The sequence below is a fragment of the Fulmarus glacialis genome, unplaced genomic scaffold (assembly GCF_000690835.1).
Source record: "Fulmarus glacialis isolate BGI_N327 unplaced genomic scaffold, ASM69083v1 scaffold8281, whole genome shotgun sequence".
Lineage (NCBI taxonomy): Eukaryota > Metazoa > Chordata > Aves > Procellariiformes > Procellariidae > Fulmarus > Fulmarus glacialis.
Genome location: NW_009192134.1, coordinates 32,136 through 48,176, shown reverse-complemented (window position 1 = coordinate 48,176; position 16,041 = coordinate 32,136). Strand labels below are relative to the sequence as shown.

Below are 16,041 nucleotides of genomic sequence, written 5' to 3'. Positions count from 1 at the left end.
GCTTGTTGCGGCTGTGGTACCAGTGTCTGTCTTTTTTTGCTGGAGTCAAGTCAAAGCTTTGATTTCTGTGTCTTGCACCCTTGTCAATCAAATGGCCATGTTTGCTGTAATGACCCTCATTTTTGTCATAGACAGCATCATGGCAACACCTTAAGAAAGATCTTAAATGCAAACTGCAGCAAAACTGAAGTACTTCAGTTTCTTCATGTATTTTCTTTTTAGTTTGCTGAGGTATACTCAAAACACCTAGATATTTTTATAGTCCGAGTATCTTACTGGCTGCCAATGTAAAAAGGTAGTATTTGTGGGGTTCTATTATAGCACAATAAATCAAAAGGCAGTCCAGCAGGCCTGTATATAGAGATCAATGTAACATTCCAATAATGGCATCATTATATACTGTGTCTATAAAGATATAACAAACTGTCAACATGAATTCTGAAACTGAGCTGAAAGACTGGTACATGAATGACACTTCAGTACGTGGTTGGAGCTTGAAAAGGCTATTGGTTATTTTAGAAACCTGATATATCTATTACATTATAGTCAGTGTACAGATTAAACCAAAGATATTTACCTTCTTCTTTGATCTCTCTGACTTCTTGGAAATGTTCTTTACTTTCGTATGGAGATGATATAAAACCTTGGGGGGAAAAAGGAGCAATATATTGAATAGGAAATTGAATTGTGTATATTAGTATTTGAACTTCTCATACAAGCACAAAAATTAAAAGAATTGTTTTAGCATGACTTCAACCAATGTTGAATTTGATACTTTGAGACTTTTAATTCTAAGCCCTCCACAGTTCTTTCTCCTTTAAGAAACAAGGTTTGGAAAAAGCATTAAAACCGCTATGCTTCCACAAGATGTAGTTCAGCATATATTAAGAGCTCAGCTGGCACTATGCTGAAATCCACAGGAGTCTTTCCATGGATTTTGAGTTTTAGATTGTGCCCCAGATTATCTACATTTATTCTCTAGGTTGATTATAGACAAAGGCAGAGAGCAGGCTGCCAGTACTGTACCCCGGTGTGACTGTCCTGCCGCTCCTGAACGGCGCACTAACAAATAGGGCAGTTGGAGTGGGTTCTCCTTTCAGAGGGAGAGTCATAAGAAATGTTAGAGCACTGGAGGGAAATTCTGAGTTAACAACATCTCGATCAAGCTTTTGAAACCTGATTACAGCACGGCAGTAACCTGGCAATGTTTGTACTTTGGCTTTTGGAGCTAACAGACCAAACTTTCTAAAGCAATTAATGAACAAAAAAATGCCTCTATTAAATGCAGCTCACCCTCCAGTTGCTGCTCTCTCACATAGGGCAATGAGGGGACAAACACTGGAGCTACAGTGACAGGAATTAAGAGCTCTAGTGGCTTTTTCCTCTTGTGACAAGCAAGGCCTGAGGTTTAGAGATTTTTAGCTTAAATCTAAGTGCATTGTCCTGTCCTTAGCACTGATGATAGCAGAACAAATTAGTATTGAAAGTAATGTATTTTTTGATTAAACAGACATGAACTTAAATTCCAGGAAAACTTCCCGCCCCCCCCCCCCCCCCCAGCCCCAGGAGGGTAGACCTGCAACTGACTAGTGAAAAAGAAGTCCAGTCCCTGGCAGTTCCTGCGCAGTAGGGTAGTAATACAAAATTCACAGAAAACTTATTCTGCATGCTAGCACAACTCATAGACTTACTATCAGCATGCTAAAGATCAGTAAGGGGAAACCAAAAATTTAAGTGATAGCAATCCACAAGGAGAAAGGAAGAGGTTTCTTGCTGAATAAAACTCTGATCCTAAAATCTCTTTTTGCAAGTCTTTGCAAGATGCAGTGTCAGAGCTTTGTGTCAAAAAAACCCCAAAACAACAACAACAACAAAAAACCAAAAAAACAAAACCCAAAGGAAAGAAAGAAATGGGGGTGATGTCTTTATCTAATACTGTTTCTGTACACTCTCTGCATAGTTTCTCCCTCCATGGGTTTTTCCTCTTGCCAGGAACAAACATGTATTATCAAGAGAGAACAAACTGAAAAATAGGAGAAACAGCAAGAATCTTTAGGGGATTTGGGTGTCAGGCTGGATCCTTTTTGTGAGCTGCTATAATTTCATTCTCTGTTTCCGCCCCCCCGCCCTCCGAGAAGTATTCTATACCAGGAGAGTATATGGAAAGGATTGGATCTATTATTTGTTGGTTGGGTAGCTTGAGTGTACACATCCAAGCCACCAAGAGTCTGGGAGTGATCTTCCCCTCCATTTAAATATTACTCGCGTCCCTCTCACCCACCTTGGCATAGCAGCAGGTGATGAGCACCAGGGGCAGGAGGTATCCCACCAGCAGGATGGTAATCTTGTACATCTGCTTGGCTGTTGAACCATCTGCCCAGTGCTCCCAGCAGAAGGAGCTGTTGGGTGCTTGCTGATGACCACTCATGAGGGCCTGGTGCTGGGCTACAGGGATGGCAATGAGTAGAGACAACAGCCAAATGACACCCACGCCGAGGGCAGCGTTGCGCTTGCTGCGGATGCAGGGTGAACGCTTGGCATGGACCACAGCAATGTATCTGTCCACAGACATAGCCACCAGAGTAAAGATGCTGACCAGCATTGTTGCCATGGCCAAGTAGTGAACCCACTTGCAAAAGAAGGCACCGAAGATCCATTCTGGCAGGGAGTAGATGGTGGCCTGGAAGGGGACGCAGAAGAGCAGAAAGGAGAAGTCTGCAATGCTCAAGTTCAGGATGAAGATGTTGGTAATGCTGCGTGATGGGCGTCCCCCAGACCGGAGACGCCCCAAAACAACCAACACCAATGTGTTTCCCACCATTCCCAGGAGGAAAATCAACCCAAAAAGCACTGGTACAATCACCACCTCTGGGCCACCGGAGGTTGCTCCTGACCAGCACATTGGGGCCTGTGTTTGGTTAGTCTCAAGGCTGCACTTTATGGTGTTGGCTCCAAGGGAAAGCACAAAGTTGTCTTCCCGCTCCTCCATGGAGCCAGGCTGCTTGGAAGGCAGGGAGCAGTCGCTGCAGCCCTGATTACTATTGGGCAGGTCTATGTTAGTGGTGGCCAGAGGTTGAACGCTTGGGTTTTCCAATGCTCTGTGTCTTTCCTTTGGGGAGCAATTTTCTTCAGATGATTCTTCCAAGCTCTGTCTGTCTTTGGTGCAGATTCTTCCAGGAACTGGCAAAAAGGGGGGTTGAGGAATTTTCTCATCCAAGAGGTAAGTGCAGGTTTGGCAGCAGCTGCTGGAGAAGCTCTTGTGGCAGAGGAACAGTCCGTGCCAGAAGGGCTGAGGATGGAGCTGTCCTGGGAGCTTGGAGCAGAAGCAAAGCAGCTGCAGCTCAGCTTCCTCACGCCCCTCCTCTTCTGCTTCCCTCCCACGCCAGTCCCTGGATCTGCAGCTGTCGTACCTGCTCTCCTAGCTCTGATCGGAGCTGTGGCAGTGAGAACAAATGCTGTCTGTGACCTGAGCCCTTCAGAAAATAACCCCTGATCTGCTCTGTCCCCATACATTACTACTCACGAGGAGGGGAAGGGCAAAGCAAAAGCAAGTTCTCACCCAAAGGGATGGGTCGAGCAGCAGCTGCTGAGCGATAGCGTGTGCAGTTCTGTGAGGAGCAGCATTGGAACTGGCTACATGAAGAGGAAAAAGGCTAAAATATGTTTTTTGTCAACAGAGCAGGATTTTTTTGTTTTATAGTCTTTAATGTGCTCACATTAGAGCATAGAGCAATCTGGATAGTTGTGTTTTCAGCACAAAAAACTGGGTAAGCCTTAGATTCAGCAGCTGGGTCCTGCCACTTCTTGGATATCTGCCCAAATTCCTTAGTGCCTGAATATTCATGGATCTTGTTGATCCAGGTGTAAAGAAGTTCCAGGTTCAGGCCAGTAGTGCCAAGATCATCTGCACTGGAAAAGGAAAGGTTCAGTCTCGGTAGCTGTGAGCAGCTGTAATACTCCCTGTAATAGAGAGATATGGATTTAAAAAAAAAAAAAATTATTAAGGATTAATAGCTTAGTGATTGTGGTTTTGATGCTTACTTATAGAAACAGTAGGTATGTTTTAGAAGGTAGTAAGAAACTTAGGTTTAATGGTATGTTTCCTCATATTTCTTAAGGGATTCTGTGAACTCTACAGGCAGTAAGGGGGGAAACAAAGTTTAGGCAAACATTAACAGTACCTGCACACTGATTCATGCATGCAGGACAGTCGCTTGCATAGAAGAGTACAGATCTCTGTTTTCAGTGGTTACAAGTCTAGGCACTTGGTCAGAGTGGCCCACCACTGGTTCCTGTGGATGTGGGGGTTAGACTGGAGGGAGCTCCTTAATTTTTGAAACAAAGTTCAGTGATTGAGAATTGCCCTGCCTTGTGACTTGACTCTAAGCTCTTTCTGAGAGAGGTGATAGTGCTGCCTTCCTTAGCCTGCTCTGATACACTCATTTAAAATCTGTTACGAAGCTAGACTCCTTATTTCCCCCCCATAGTTTTGAGGCTAGTTATGGGGTGAGGTGGGAAGTGGCCAGGGAGTGAAAGATGTCTAAGTTGCAATGGAAAATATTTCTACCCTTGTTGCGTGCCAGTGAGCAGATCACCATGGCTGGACCAGCTACCTGGATGTCACTTGCATCTCTCTGTCTTCTGTGGCCTGGCTGCCTCGCGTGCTGTGGCACAGCACCTCAGACACCATGAAGTCTTCCAGTCCCCCAAATCTGCTTGTCTGCTGGGATCTCTACCCTCAGCTTGCGGACAGCTGCTTGCAATGCACCACTTTCAGGGACCCTGCAAGCTCTGGGGTTGTGCTGCAGATTTGGGTGCCATCTACTGGCATTGCATCTCCTTCGCTGCTTTCAGACAGCTCCTGTGGCGGTGCTTGTTCTTTCTTTCCCTCAAACATACAGTCCCACCGTTCAGTAATGAACTCTATCTGCTGTTGTTTTCCCCTCATCCTTGTGCACGTACACACTGTTAAATCATGAAACTTAAATATGCTTGCTTTTCCTTTTGTGATAATATGTGACCATTGTAAGGTTACTTCTTGTAACACTATTCCTATAACTTCATGTAACATTTTAGAGAAGGCTATTGAAGGTGATTTCAATAGCTATTGCTGTATTTTAGATCTGTTTTGTTTTGGGTTTTTTTTTTCCGTTTTCTTAGTGGGCAGTCATACCAGAAAGTATTATTTAAGAAGCACCTGTAGCAATCACAGTAAATGACAGCGTGCATTTTTTTCTTTTAGTGGGTTTGGGCAAAATAATAAAAACTGCAGCACGAGTGTTTCTACTGCAGGGGATATGAGACAATGCATGCAGGAATTTGAGAATTGCATGCGTCACCTGCAGAACAAACACAGCTTTGCAGATCTAAAAGATTGCATGGCACACTAAGCGGCAAATGGGCAGAGGACAGCACAGTTCTAGCAGTGAGGAGGGAGAGATCATAGGATTTAGATTTGTAAACAAAATTTTCAAAAATATCCTAAATTCTTGCAGAAGGGACATTACCAGCTTTCTTCTCCATCTTCAGAATACTATTCAAATTTTTTAAAAAAATAGACTGCTCCAGGTTTTTTGCAGATTTCAGTGAGAGTGTCATAACTGAGGGAGTGGAAGGAAAGGTGAATATTCTGGATGGAAGGTGGCAGTGACTTGCTGAATTAGACATCCAGTAACCTAGGTGCAAAAACTCAGCTTGCTTTCACTAGGGAACTGAGATGCTGCAAATCTGACTTCAAATGGAAGCTGGCTGGTGTGGGAGTATTCCTGGCTGGTTTTACTTGGGAGGAAGTAATTTCCAGCGGTAATCTACATGCTTTGCTGAAATCTTATCCTGAAACCATGCTTACTGTGGCATTCAAAATTCCAAAAAAGTCAAGATTCCTTCTTCTGTTTCCCTCTTTCTGCCACTTCTCAACTGCTTTAAATGGTGTGGTTTTGACAGGGAGAAATCCCCTGTCCTTGAGAATTCACAGCCCAGATGCAGTCGGAAGGGAACTGACCGTGCTGAGACAAAGTACTTGCCATAAGGCATATCCATTAGACCAATTAGGAGAAGAAGATCGAGTCACTTTACTGAGTCCAGGAGCACAAACAGCAAGTGAACCTGTAATGAGTGATTTGCTGAGAGCATCCACATTGTGTGTGGTACTTCAAAATTCGTGGTATTTCACCTGAAAACCAGAAACAATTAATGCACTGTGGATTGAGCTGCATGAAATATCTCAGCTCTACAAATTCTGCTGTTCTTTAGAAACTCTGTTGTTTCCTGGATGACAACAACAAACATTTAAACACAAGTAAGAGGATGTAGGAAAAGGAAACTTAATATTCTCTGTGGGAGGAAAAAAAAGGTAGAAGTCTGACAGACATCACCTTGATCAAGACTGAACTGGAAGCCAGACTGAACTGTTGCCTTTGTCTGAGTTGATGTTGGGCTAAATGAAAGCATTGGATTTGCATGCCGAGTCCCTGACTAAACAGACATCAGAAGTATCTTGTTGAGAGAGGATAACTGGACCTTTATGGATGAATTGGCAGTCCCACAGTAAGGAGAAGAGAGGGATAATGTCAGCCTTAGGAACAAGGGTAGGGGGGAAAAAACGCAAAACATTAGATGGTAGTATTTATATGGTAACATTTTTAGTCTGTGTAGATACAAACTAATTTGCCCATTTTCTGATTGCTAATGGGTGCTTCAGCTCCTAATTACACTGAATATCAGGTATGCTGCAAATCACTCTTACTGTTTTGATAGCCGTGGTTCAGCTTTTTGATACCTATGCATTAGCTCTCTAAGCCTCTTGACTTTTGAGTGGAAGGAGGGCACTTGAGCATAACAGCAAGCAAGAACCTCATTGTCACACTTCTCTCCCTCTCTGGAGAATGTGGGTTACATCTTAGATCCATTTAAAGGAAAACAAACAGGCATCCAGCCCCAAAAATCCAGTTTGTGGCTTTGAGTTTGGCATCTGTCTTTGTATACTGTGCTCTTCAGGAGGCTGACTTGGGCTGAAAAGCCCTTTAGGCTCAGTGACGAGCTACCTAGATGCAGCTACTAGGAAACAAGCAATGGCAGGTCTGAAATCTCTGCACTTGGATTATAACAACCCTCTCCAGTTGTGATCCCGACCTTGGTTATGCCCTGGTGAGAGAAGGTGCAGTGTCCATTCCTCTTTAAGTATGACCCCAAGAGGGGCGGGAGGTCCTGCTGCCTGCTCTGCATATATTGGCCCAAAAAATTGGAGCCCAGATTCAATTCCTTTCCAACTCCGCATAATCCCTTTCCTAAAGGAACTGAAACCTTCATCCCCTAGACACTAAGTTACTTGTCCACCAGGCCATAAGCCAAGATGCACAGGGTAGTCTTGCTCGTGTAGGAACTACAATGAAGTGCTGCAGAGAGTACAAACATCACAGGGCCAGAATAAAAATAATTGACTGTTCAAGCTAGGCACTTGGTGGAGGAAGGAAGGGGTTCTGAAGTGCAACTTCTCTGCTTCATGAATTTTAGGGTTAAAAAGTCAATATAATGAATTAGTAAATCCTTTCAACTTTTGTGAGCTGTAAAGTTTGAGTCTCTTGGGTGGAGGATTGGAATGTCACTCTGACCATGAAAATGTCAAACATTGTATGATATGAAAAGATAGAAACATCTTTTATGAGGAGTCTGAAATTGTTAATGTGCTATGTCAGTATGTGTACTAAACTGGAACCTCAGGGGTGATAAAGAGCCATTCCTTCTCACCTGTGGATCTTGGAGGGCTGGACAGGAGTTTGGTAAATAGCTGTCCATTTGGCACAAGCCTCTGTGTGTGTGCGCACAAGGGAGAGCCTTCAAAGCACAGAAGGGGTTGGTTTAATCAAATAGCTGGATGAAAGGGTACTCTGCTGCATATAGGTAACTAAAATCACAATTACCAAAGATCAATCACTTGCTGTCTTTTGAAAAGTTTCAACTTGATTTGAATAGTTTATTAGGCTGTAAAACTTTTCCCAATGAAAGGGGTTTAGATTGAACATAACTCGGAAGAGAGTCCTTTAATTTTGATTGATGACAGTTTATAGCACAGCTGCTCTGAGCGCTGTGATGTTGCCATTGAGATGGTACAGTCAGGATTTAAAGCAAATGGAGGTTTATTGATTGATTCTTAACCTATTAGATCAGTTTGTACTATTTTTCTCTTTAATAAGACTTAATCATGGAACTGTTTGAGTAGGCTGTTGGCTGGCTCTGTGGATCTGCTTTGTTTGTATTGCTTAAGTGTTGGCTGAGGTAAGAGCTGGTGGAGTATACAGCCATGTAACAATGACAAAACAAAGCATATTCTTAAATGTAAACATAGGCTAAATACTGAAATGGTGACAAACCAAGCAAAAGTGTTCTGTGCTCTCCATCCCCAGCAAGGACAGGAAGATCATAAGGGTGTATCTACACAAATTTGCATCAAAAGTGTGCTTGTGAACCGAGACTGCTAATTGTTCCTGCTTCTTGTGGCTTGTACCATAGTTACTCTCCAAATCGGCTTCTATTGGCCTGCACTACTTCCTCGCAAACACATAACCTAAAATATGTATAAGCTAAACTCTGGAAATGTTCGGATCTGGCAAAACTTCATGTTTTATTTCACTCTAAAATTTGCATGGAGCTGATCTGAAGTTAATATTCTTCCCTCAAATGATTAGACCGTTAACCTGTTTCCACAGGTTAAATAATTTTAGATACAATTCTTACTGATTTTTGGCTGTTAATCAAAGATATGGCTGATTTAGTAGAAGGTACTTTGAACTAAGAAAAGTCCTTTTGGTTCCAAGTCCTTCAGTGCTGTATCTGTACTGCTCTTAGGACTTCGCTCCTTTCCAGGAGTGTCAGCTCTTGCAACTTCCAGCTTTCTGTTATCCATTTTAATGGGTTGGGAGGGGGAGCTGAAGTATATCATCAGTTTACCTCCACATAGATTTATGGAACAGTCTCAGTTTTTCAGAGAAACTATTTTGTTTTGCTCAGTACCTGAGTACTGAGCTGAATTGTTTTCTATTTTGTATGTTGCAATATCTTCAAATTATTCACTAGAAGTGACCTGTGGGTAGTTTATCTATTTTGCAGGTGTCTTAGCACATAAATTATGCTAAGGACTCAGTCTTCATTCTCTGAGGAAATGCCATTAAAATAGGAAGTATTTCTAAAAATCTCTTAGGAGGCTTTATAGGAGATTCAGGCCATGGGACTGAATATGTAGTCTGCATTCTGATTGCCCAACTTGCTTATATGCAATCATTGAGAGCAGGCAGTGTATTTCAGAAGAAAAAACAACTAATTTCCTGAATAATGTAGGCTGTGTGAAAATAGTTACTGTAGTGGTGAGGAGACAAACCCAATGTTACAGAACATTCTTGGATGTACGAGAAAAAACTAAGGTAGTTATTCAGAAGCTTATGGAACAGATAGAATTGAAAAAACCCAAACAAGTTCTAAAGAATTACGACTTCAGTGTGTACATAATTTGGCGTCACCTAAACCATAGGCATATGTGGCTCATGTTCAAACAGTTGTCTTTAAGATTATGTCTGTAGAAAGCTTCAAAACAAATCAGAGATTTGCCTTTCTCATCCTTGAAGGGCTGTTTTATAGTGACTTGTAAAGTCGGTCTCCAGGGTAGAAAATGATGTTGGTAGTAAATAGATCACATTCAACCTGATGCAGATCAAAGGAGCAGAAACATTTTCTCCGATCTTCCTCTGAGCAGTCTACCATATAGTTACTAAAACAACTGATAATAATCTCTTTGCCAAGCTCTTTTATCTCTTGAAGTGTTGTTTCATATTGTATGCTAAGATAGAGACTTTCTTTCTCAATGCCAGAATCTACCATCTGCTAAAGAAGGAAATGTAAAAATACATTCTGGTAAAAGGCTTAAGGCTCTCAAGAACTCTTACACACTTCATATGCTCTGCTAAAATAGCTTATCTGCTATTTTTTTTTTTTTAATCTCTATTTTCTGTACAGTGGGCTGGGACTATTTTTTGAAAAAACAGGATGTCTTTTGCTCCCTATCTTCTGTGACTTGAATGTTCAGTGTTTAAAATGCTTTTTTACAGTTTAACTTCATGCCATGTTCAGCTTGATCTAATTTAACTTCTTCACTAGGAATAGAAAGTAAGTCACGTGAAACTTGCACTGATTTATAGTATAGGTTTTATATTCGGTATGCAGTATATGCTTAGGTCAGGGAAGGTTGTAATATGCTTAAGCTGATTCAGTCTTTTGTGATTAGATACTCTGCAAAGTTCATAGAGCTTAACTAAAAACACTCTCCCATATTTGTTATGTACAAACAATCATGTAATTCAAAACTATTGGTGAATAACATAAATAACCTGCATCCTCTCTACGTTGCAGGAGCTCTAGGTAGTATAAAGGGTAATTTGTCAAAATCCGTTTTAACTTAACCTGTGTTTGAAATCTTTCAACTCCCACAGCGTATGACCCAGTAATCCAAGATCTGATTCTTTCATTTAACTTTCTTTGAGATTACCTAGGTTAACTATATGTACATGACAGGAACTCTTGAGTACGTTTTTCTGTGAACTCCAGTGAAAGTCTCTTCAAAGTGAGGTACAACTCAGTCCTACTGGCAGAAATATATCCAAGCTGAATAACTGACTAGGAAGACTGAAGTTGAACTGTTCAGCCGTCTTTGATTTGTTAGTTGTAAACCTTTTAGTGAAACCTTTTCCTTTTGGTAAAGAGTCAGTAACAATATTTTCCAATTACTTGAGAATATGCTCAAAATATCCACAGAGATCTTTTGCCATGATGATGAATTTGCTAAGAAATGAAATTAGTATTTCAGTGAAAGTTTTTCAGCTTTAGCTAGATACTTAGTCAACAGTCAAAGTCTCATCAGCTCCACTCTTGAAGCAATGGCAACTTGAAAACAGTAAGAATTCAAAATTCAGACAGTGACTTTTCTCTGTGTAATAGGTATCATGGTTGCACGTATGAATAAAAGCTGCAGTGTAGAAATATTGGGCTCTCTTTATGTAAACTGAAGTATGTGATGCCATTGACTTTGTTTTAGGCACTTTGGTAGCCTCTTTTGAAGCAGTTAAGTAAATTAAGAACTGGTGACTTCCCTGTCTCTCCTAAACTGGCTCTATCACAGGCACGATGAGGCAGGCCTGCTTAAACACATAGCAGTTTAGATGCTCCTTTGCGTGGGGATAAATCCTTCACATGACTTTTTCATGTCTTCCTTACTGGACAGGTAGACGCATGGCAGCTATTGCTGATTATAAATACCCTACAAATTACTTTTGCCTTACCTAGAATTTATAATAAAAATATTTTGAACAGCCAAAAGCGTTGTATCCACGCTTTGTTTGCAGACTTTCTTCTGCAGTTTAGTTTTTGATAAGCAAGGTAGAGTTGTTTAACAATGCTTGTTATTCATTTGCGACCAACCAAGTAACAAAGTATGATCTTGGCTCTAATAGAAATTATATTGGAATAAAGCTACAGAAAGAGAAGACTGTTGGGCATACAGTGTTGGCAGGTATGTATAAAACTAGGACAAGAAGATGCCAAAACCATAATAAACCTCAAAACAGGATGCTTGTTGATACTTGTTGCTGCTTCTGTAGAGAATAAGGAACGTGGGCTGGCCTGTGTCATCAGATTCGAGACAACACATCTCTTCCTGTGTGCTCCTGTGGTTTTGCGCGCAGCTCTTTTGTGAACTGAGTGTGGTCGAAGTGATGTGAGTGATGTCTCACATTTTGGCCTTACACAGAAGAACAAGATGTCTTGATTTGGGTCCTCATATGTGATATATTTGTAAACACATATATGACTCTGTGCAAAGGGTAAGCAAATCTCAGTGCAGAGTCTGAGGAGAAATACTTGTATTGTGAAAGTTAGAAGCAGAACGTCATCCCCCGCTGCTCCCCTTGTTAAATACCAGACTTGCTGGTGTTTAGATGAAGAAAGGTGAGCAGATATTACAACTTCACTGGAGTTTATGAGCTTGATCCATCCTGATTTGAAAAACAGATCATTCTGTGACAGCATGAAAACACTTACTTAACTTCTCATGGTGATAAACTAGTTTAAGGCCAGTTCACAAACCTATTTTTCTTGTGTGTCTATCAACTTGACTTTACCTAGCTGGTTGGGTAAGATCACTTGTCCAGTTCATCTTCTAATACTCCTCTTTCTGTAACAAGATACACTGTCAACTGGCCAGCTCTAGAGCATGACAAAATTCTGCAATAGTTCTCCTGAGTAAGTCCTGGTCTCTTGCTGTGCAAATAGCCCTTTTATTCAGTAACTCCAGACTGTATCACAAAATGCTGCTTATTACAAAAGGAGAGACGTAAGTGTACCTGCTGTGCTTTAATATCATCTTAGCAAAAAGTTTCCATGGTGATTTTCTCTCATAGAGAAAATCTCTTTCCAATAGAACCACGGCAATTTTCTATCTACCGCCTTATTCAGATTACTGCCAAATTCCTCAATTAAAGAAACCTGTTCTTAACCATCACAATATGTTGTATAGATGATAAAGTGTGTTGTATGATTGCACAGACCCTCATATATACACGCACAGAATCCTTTATTGAAATATATCCTTTATCATAGCAGCACAGTCCCACTGTCTCTCTTGCTATCTCTCGCTGTCTCTTCCTCATCACCAGATTCGTCTCCCTTATATACTAAGAAAAAACAGTCTCTCTTCCTTCTGGCAATGATCCACATGACTGCTCACAATTCCCTTCAGCTGTTTCAACTCTTGAATCAGCTGGTGCTCATTAGGCCACCTCTTCTGCTTTATTCAATTCTTCTTTAGCTTCCACATCTGCCACCTCAGGGTGACTGCAAGCAGCATCCCAGGCGTATATGCGCATCTGCTAGTTCTCAGCACACAGGCCAAAGTCCTATCTTATTTTGGCCAAAATTCCCGACTCCACAATTCTTCTCCACATCTCTCCACAATAAAGTACCTCAGAAACAATGGATCCTAAGTTGGCAAATTTTCTGGTCTAACAAAGACATCCCAAGACAAAGGTACTTTGAAGTCTCTTAACCACACTTTTGTAAAAAAAAAAAAAAAAAAAAGTTATTATATATAGGATCTCTTATTTGTCCACACCTCTGAATGTTTAAGAGCACATGCTTGTGCTTCATGTCAGATTCGGAGGCAGCTAACTTAAAATACTTACAGCAAACTTTAGATTTTTTAGGTTTGAGTTAATAATTTTTCTGAAAGCCTCTGACAGACTTTGAGCAATTTTACTTAGTTTCCAGTTTGTTCAGCGCAGTCTGGATGAGAGGCACAACTAGTCAATTTATTTCCATGCTGCATTTAGGTTCATAATACTTCTGAGGTAGGAAAATAACCTCTACTTGGTGTGTGCCCAGTACAGTTGGTTGCACATACGTAGCAAAGAAAAGTCATTCCATAAGCCTTTAAAAATTGCTAATGAAGTGAAAAGCACACAACTGATTATTTAGAAACTTGGTATAAGAACATGAATGTGTTTCAATGTAAATACAGTAGAAATCTACCATATAATGGATGTCTGTTGTGTTTGTAGCTATGTTGTGGTATAGTGAGGTATAACAGTCAATATATTAGACCTTCTGTAGCCCTACTCATATTTAGCTTGCTGATCTCCTTTGTCCTGTAACTTGTGCTTGGGCATGTGACTTGGTAGATACATTACTATTGTAGAATCCAAAGGTCTTGTTCTGGATTGGGGCCACTTCAAAAAGCGTAGATTAGTAATAATCCCCGGACCGTTGCAGAGGCTTGAAACAGGCTCTGTGCAGGAGAGGAGGAAGTAAAACACATCTGCTTTCACCATTTGTCAGGGCTGAAAACCAGTCATGAAATTCAGAATATTGGTAAGGAGTCATCTCCTGAAAATGAAAGAAAATGGCTTATTACTTTTTGTCTATATCCCTTGCTGATATTTTGCAGTCATTAACTCTGAGTCTTGTCAAGAAAGACACATGTGAGACCTCTTTAATGGCTCTCTAAAGTTTGAGCTCTTTCTGGTAAATCCTTAGCTTCGGAGACCCCAAGTCATTTGAGGGCAGTTCTTGCTTTTCCAATGCACGTGTGTGACCACCGACTGGGAGATGGTCTGTGAGATTTCCTGGGAGGGAGAGGAGAGAAGGAGGCAGGCCAGGAGGGCTGATGTCTGAGCTTACGCATTCTTGCTGTCTACCAAAAAGGCAAGCTGGAGCTGACTTGAAGTGCTTTGGCATGGGTAGGATTCCCTTCCTCCCAAAAAATATGGGAAAGTGGATTTAATAAGGATTTTCCTCCAAATAATTAGTTCTAGTCTTTACTCTGTGTATGTGTGTGTATACATGCAAAAGCTATTGTTTTGTTGGGAATATTATTTTCAGGATTGACACTTGAATCTGGAGAGATTTTTAGAAAACCCTGGCTGCCTCAATATATTTTGTTAAACTGAAAAGAAAAAAAAAAAAACAAAAACCAATCCCAAGTTTCTTGATTTACTGTCCTGCTCACCAGCGTATTACAGAACAACTGACTTGGCTTTTCCATGGCGTTACGTTTTACATTGACATTATAAAAAAAAAAAAAAAAAAAGGGGGTGTGTGTGCTTAAGTGTTAAATAGAGGACAGAACACTAAAATTAAAATCAGTAGAACCTAGACTCTTCCAATGTCCTAGGGTATGCTGACAAGCTTTCAGTTAAAGGTGGTTGGGAGCTTCTACTCATAATGATTTTCTGGTGGAAATGCCTGTTTCCCAAAACTGAAAAATTGTGATGAAAATAGCTGGCTAGCTGCTTGGGACAAAAGGGGAGAGAGAAGGGCAATATCCTCAGCTCTAACTTAAAATGGAATTTGTCAGGAACTAAATATAATTATTCTTGTTAATAAAATGTTGTAATCTACAAATAATACTATGTGCAACTTCAATTATGTTTACGCAGAAATATCTTTGGGATTTTGTTATGTCTCGAGAGCACAATTTATAATAATTATGATTTAGCAGAATAAGTAGCAAACAATAAGAGCTCTAAAGCAAAGACAGGTAGGAAAAAAGTTTAAAGTCAGTGGAAGACAGAATACTTGAAACTTTTCTCGTATTAGTCTACTATGTTAAAGAAAAAAAAAAAACAAAACATCCTGAAGGTACCATCCTCTCTGCCACCATAATCTGGCTGTTGTTCTGTGACAATAGATTTGAAGTATTCTGTGGAGACAGTCTTAAGCACCAGTGAACATTGTAACCTGAAGGTCACACCTAGTAAGTTTCTTGCTACTGATAGCACCGTGTGAGTGACTTCAGTGGATGAAACACTCTGTCCTTCCTGAGCTGTATGATCTTCCATTTCCGCAGAATAATCCTGAGAGTAAACACAAGTTTAAAAAAAAAAAAAAAAAAAAAAAAAAAAAACACCAGTAAAAATGCAAATATTACATAGGCCAAGGCACAGAAATGTAATTTGCAATGCTGCATTCATGAACGTTGGTCAGTTTACATCACTGAAAGATTTAGGCTACGTCTATACTTAAACTTATACCAGCAGAGCTGTCAGCTGTGAGCACAGGGGTAAAACATCTCCAAAAACAGTGTAGCTGCTATATTTCAGGGCATGAACTCCAGTGAAGGAAGGAAAGGAAGAAATAAGGAGGACTCAGGCCTGGGTCAAGGATTACCCGGACATCATCTGCAGATCAGAGGCAATGATGATGACTTTTAGGCATCCCACCAAAACTAAAAGAAAAGTCTTTGAAACTCAAAGAAAAAAACCAACCTGTTATTAGGTGGCAGAAACGAAGCTGACTTAAGTAGACTTGCTCTAAATTGGGTTTTCTCACTGATACCAAAAGGATTGGGTCGTCTCAGAAATTTGTGCTGAGCGGGAAACACAGCATTCAGTGGAGCTTGCTGCCCTGCATGGCTGTGGGTGCCTAATGTCACAAGGGCAGCTGCTACTTTAAATACATATGAATGGCTTTGCCCTTGCTGAAAAATTGGAGTGGAAAGTGGTAGAA

The 16,041-nt window shown here is 40.8% G+C and overlaps 1 protein-coding gene across 1 annotated transcript; it reads right to left on the bottom strand.

Moving 5' to 3' along the window:
* Positions 1–577: 577 nt before the first annotated feature.
* LOC104083460 (galanin receptor type 1-like) lies at positions 578–3,001 on the bottom strand (the record flags this gene model as incomplete). Its single annotated transcript, XM_009586945.1, has 2 exons — positions 2,282–3,001; positions 578–643 (listed from the first exon to the last, which is right to left on the bottom strand). Coding segments are annotated over exons 1-2 (774 nt in total), but the record flags the coding sequence as incomplete, so codon positions are not given.
* Between the last annotated feature and the right edge of the window lie 13,040 nt (positions 3,002–16,041).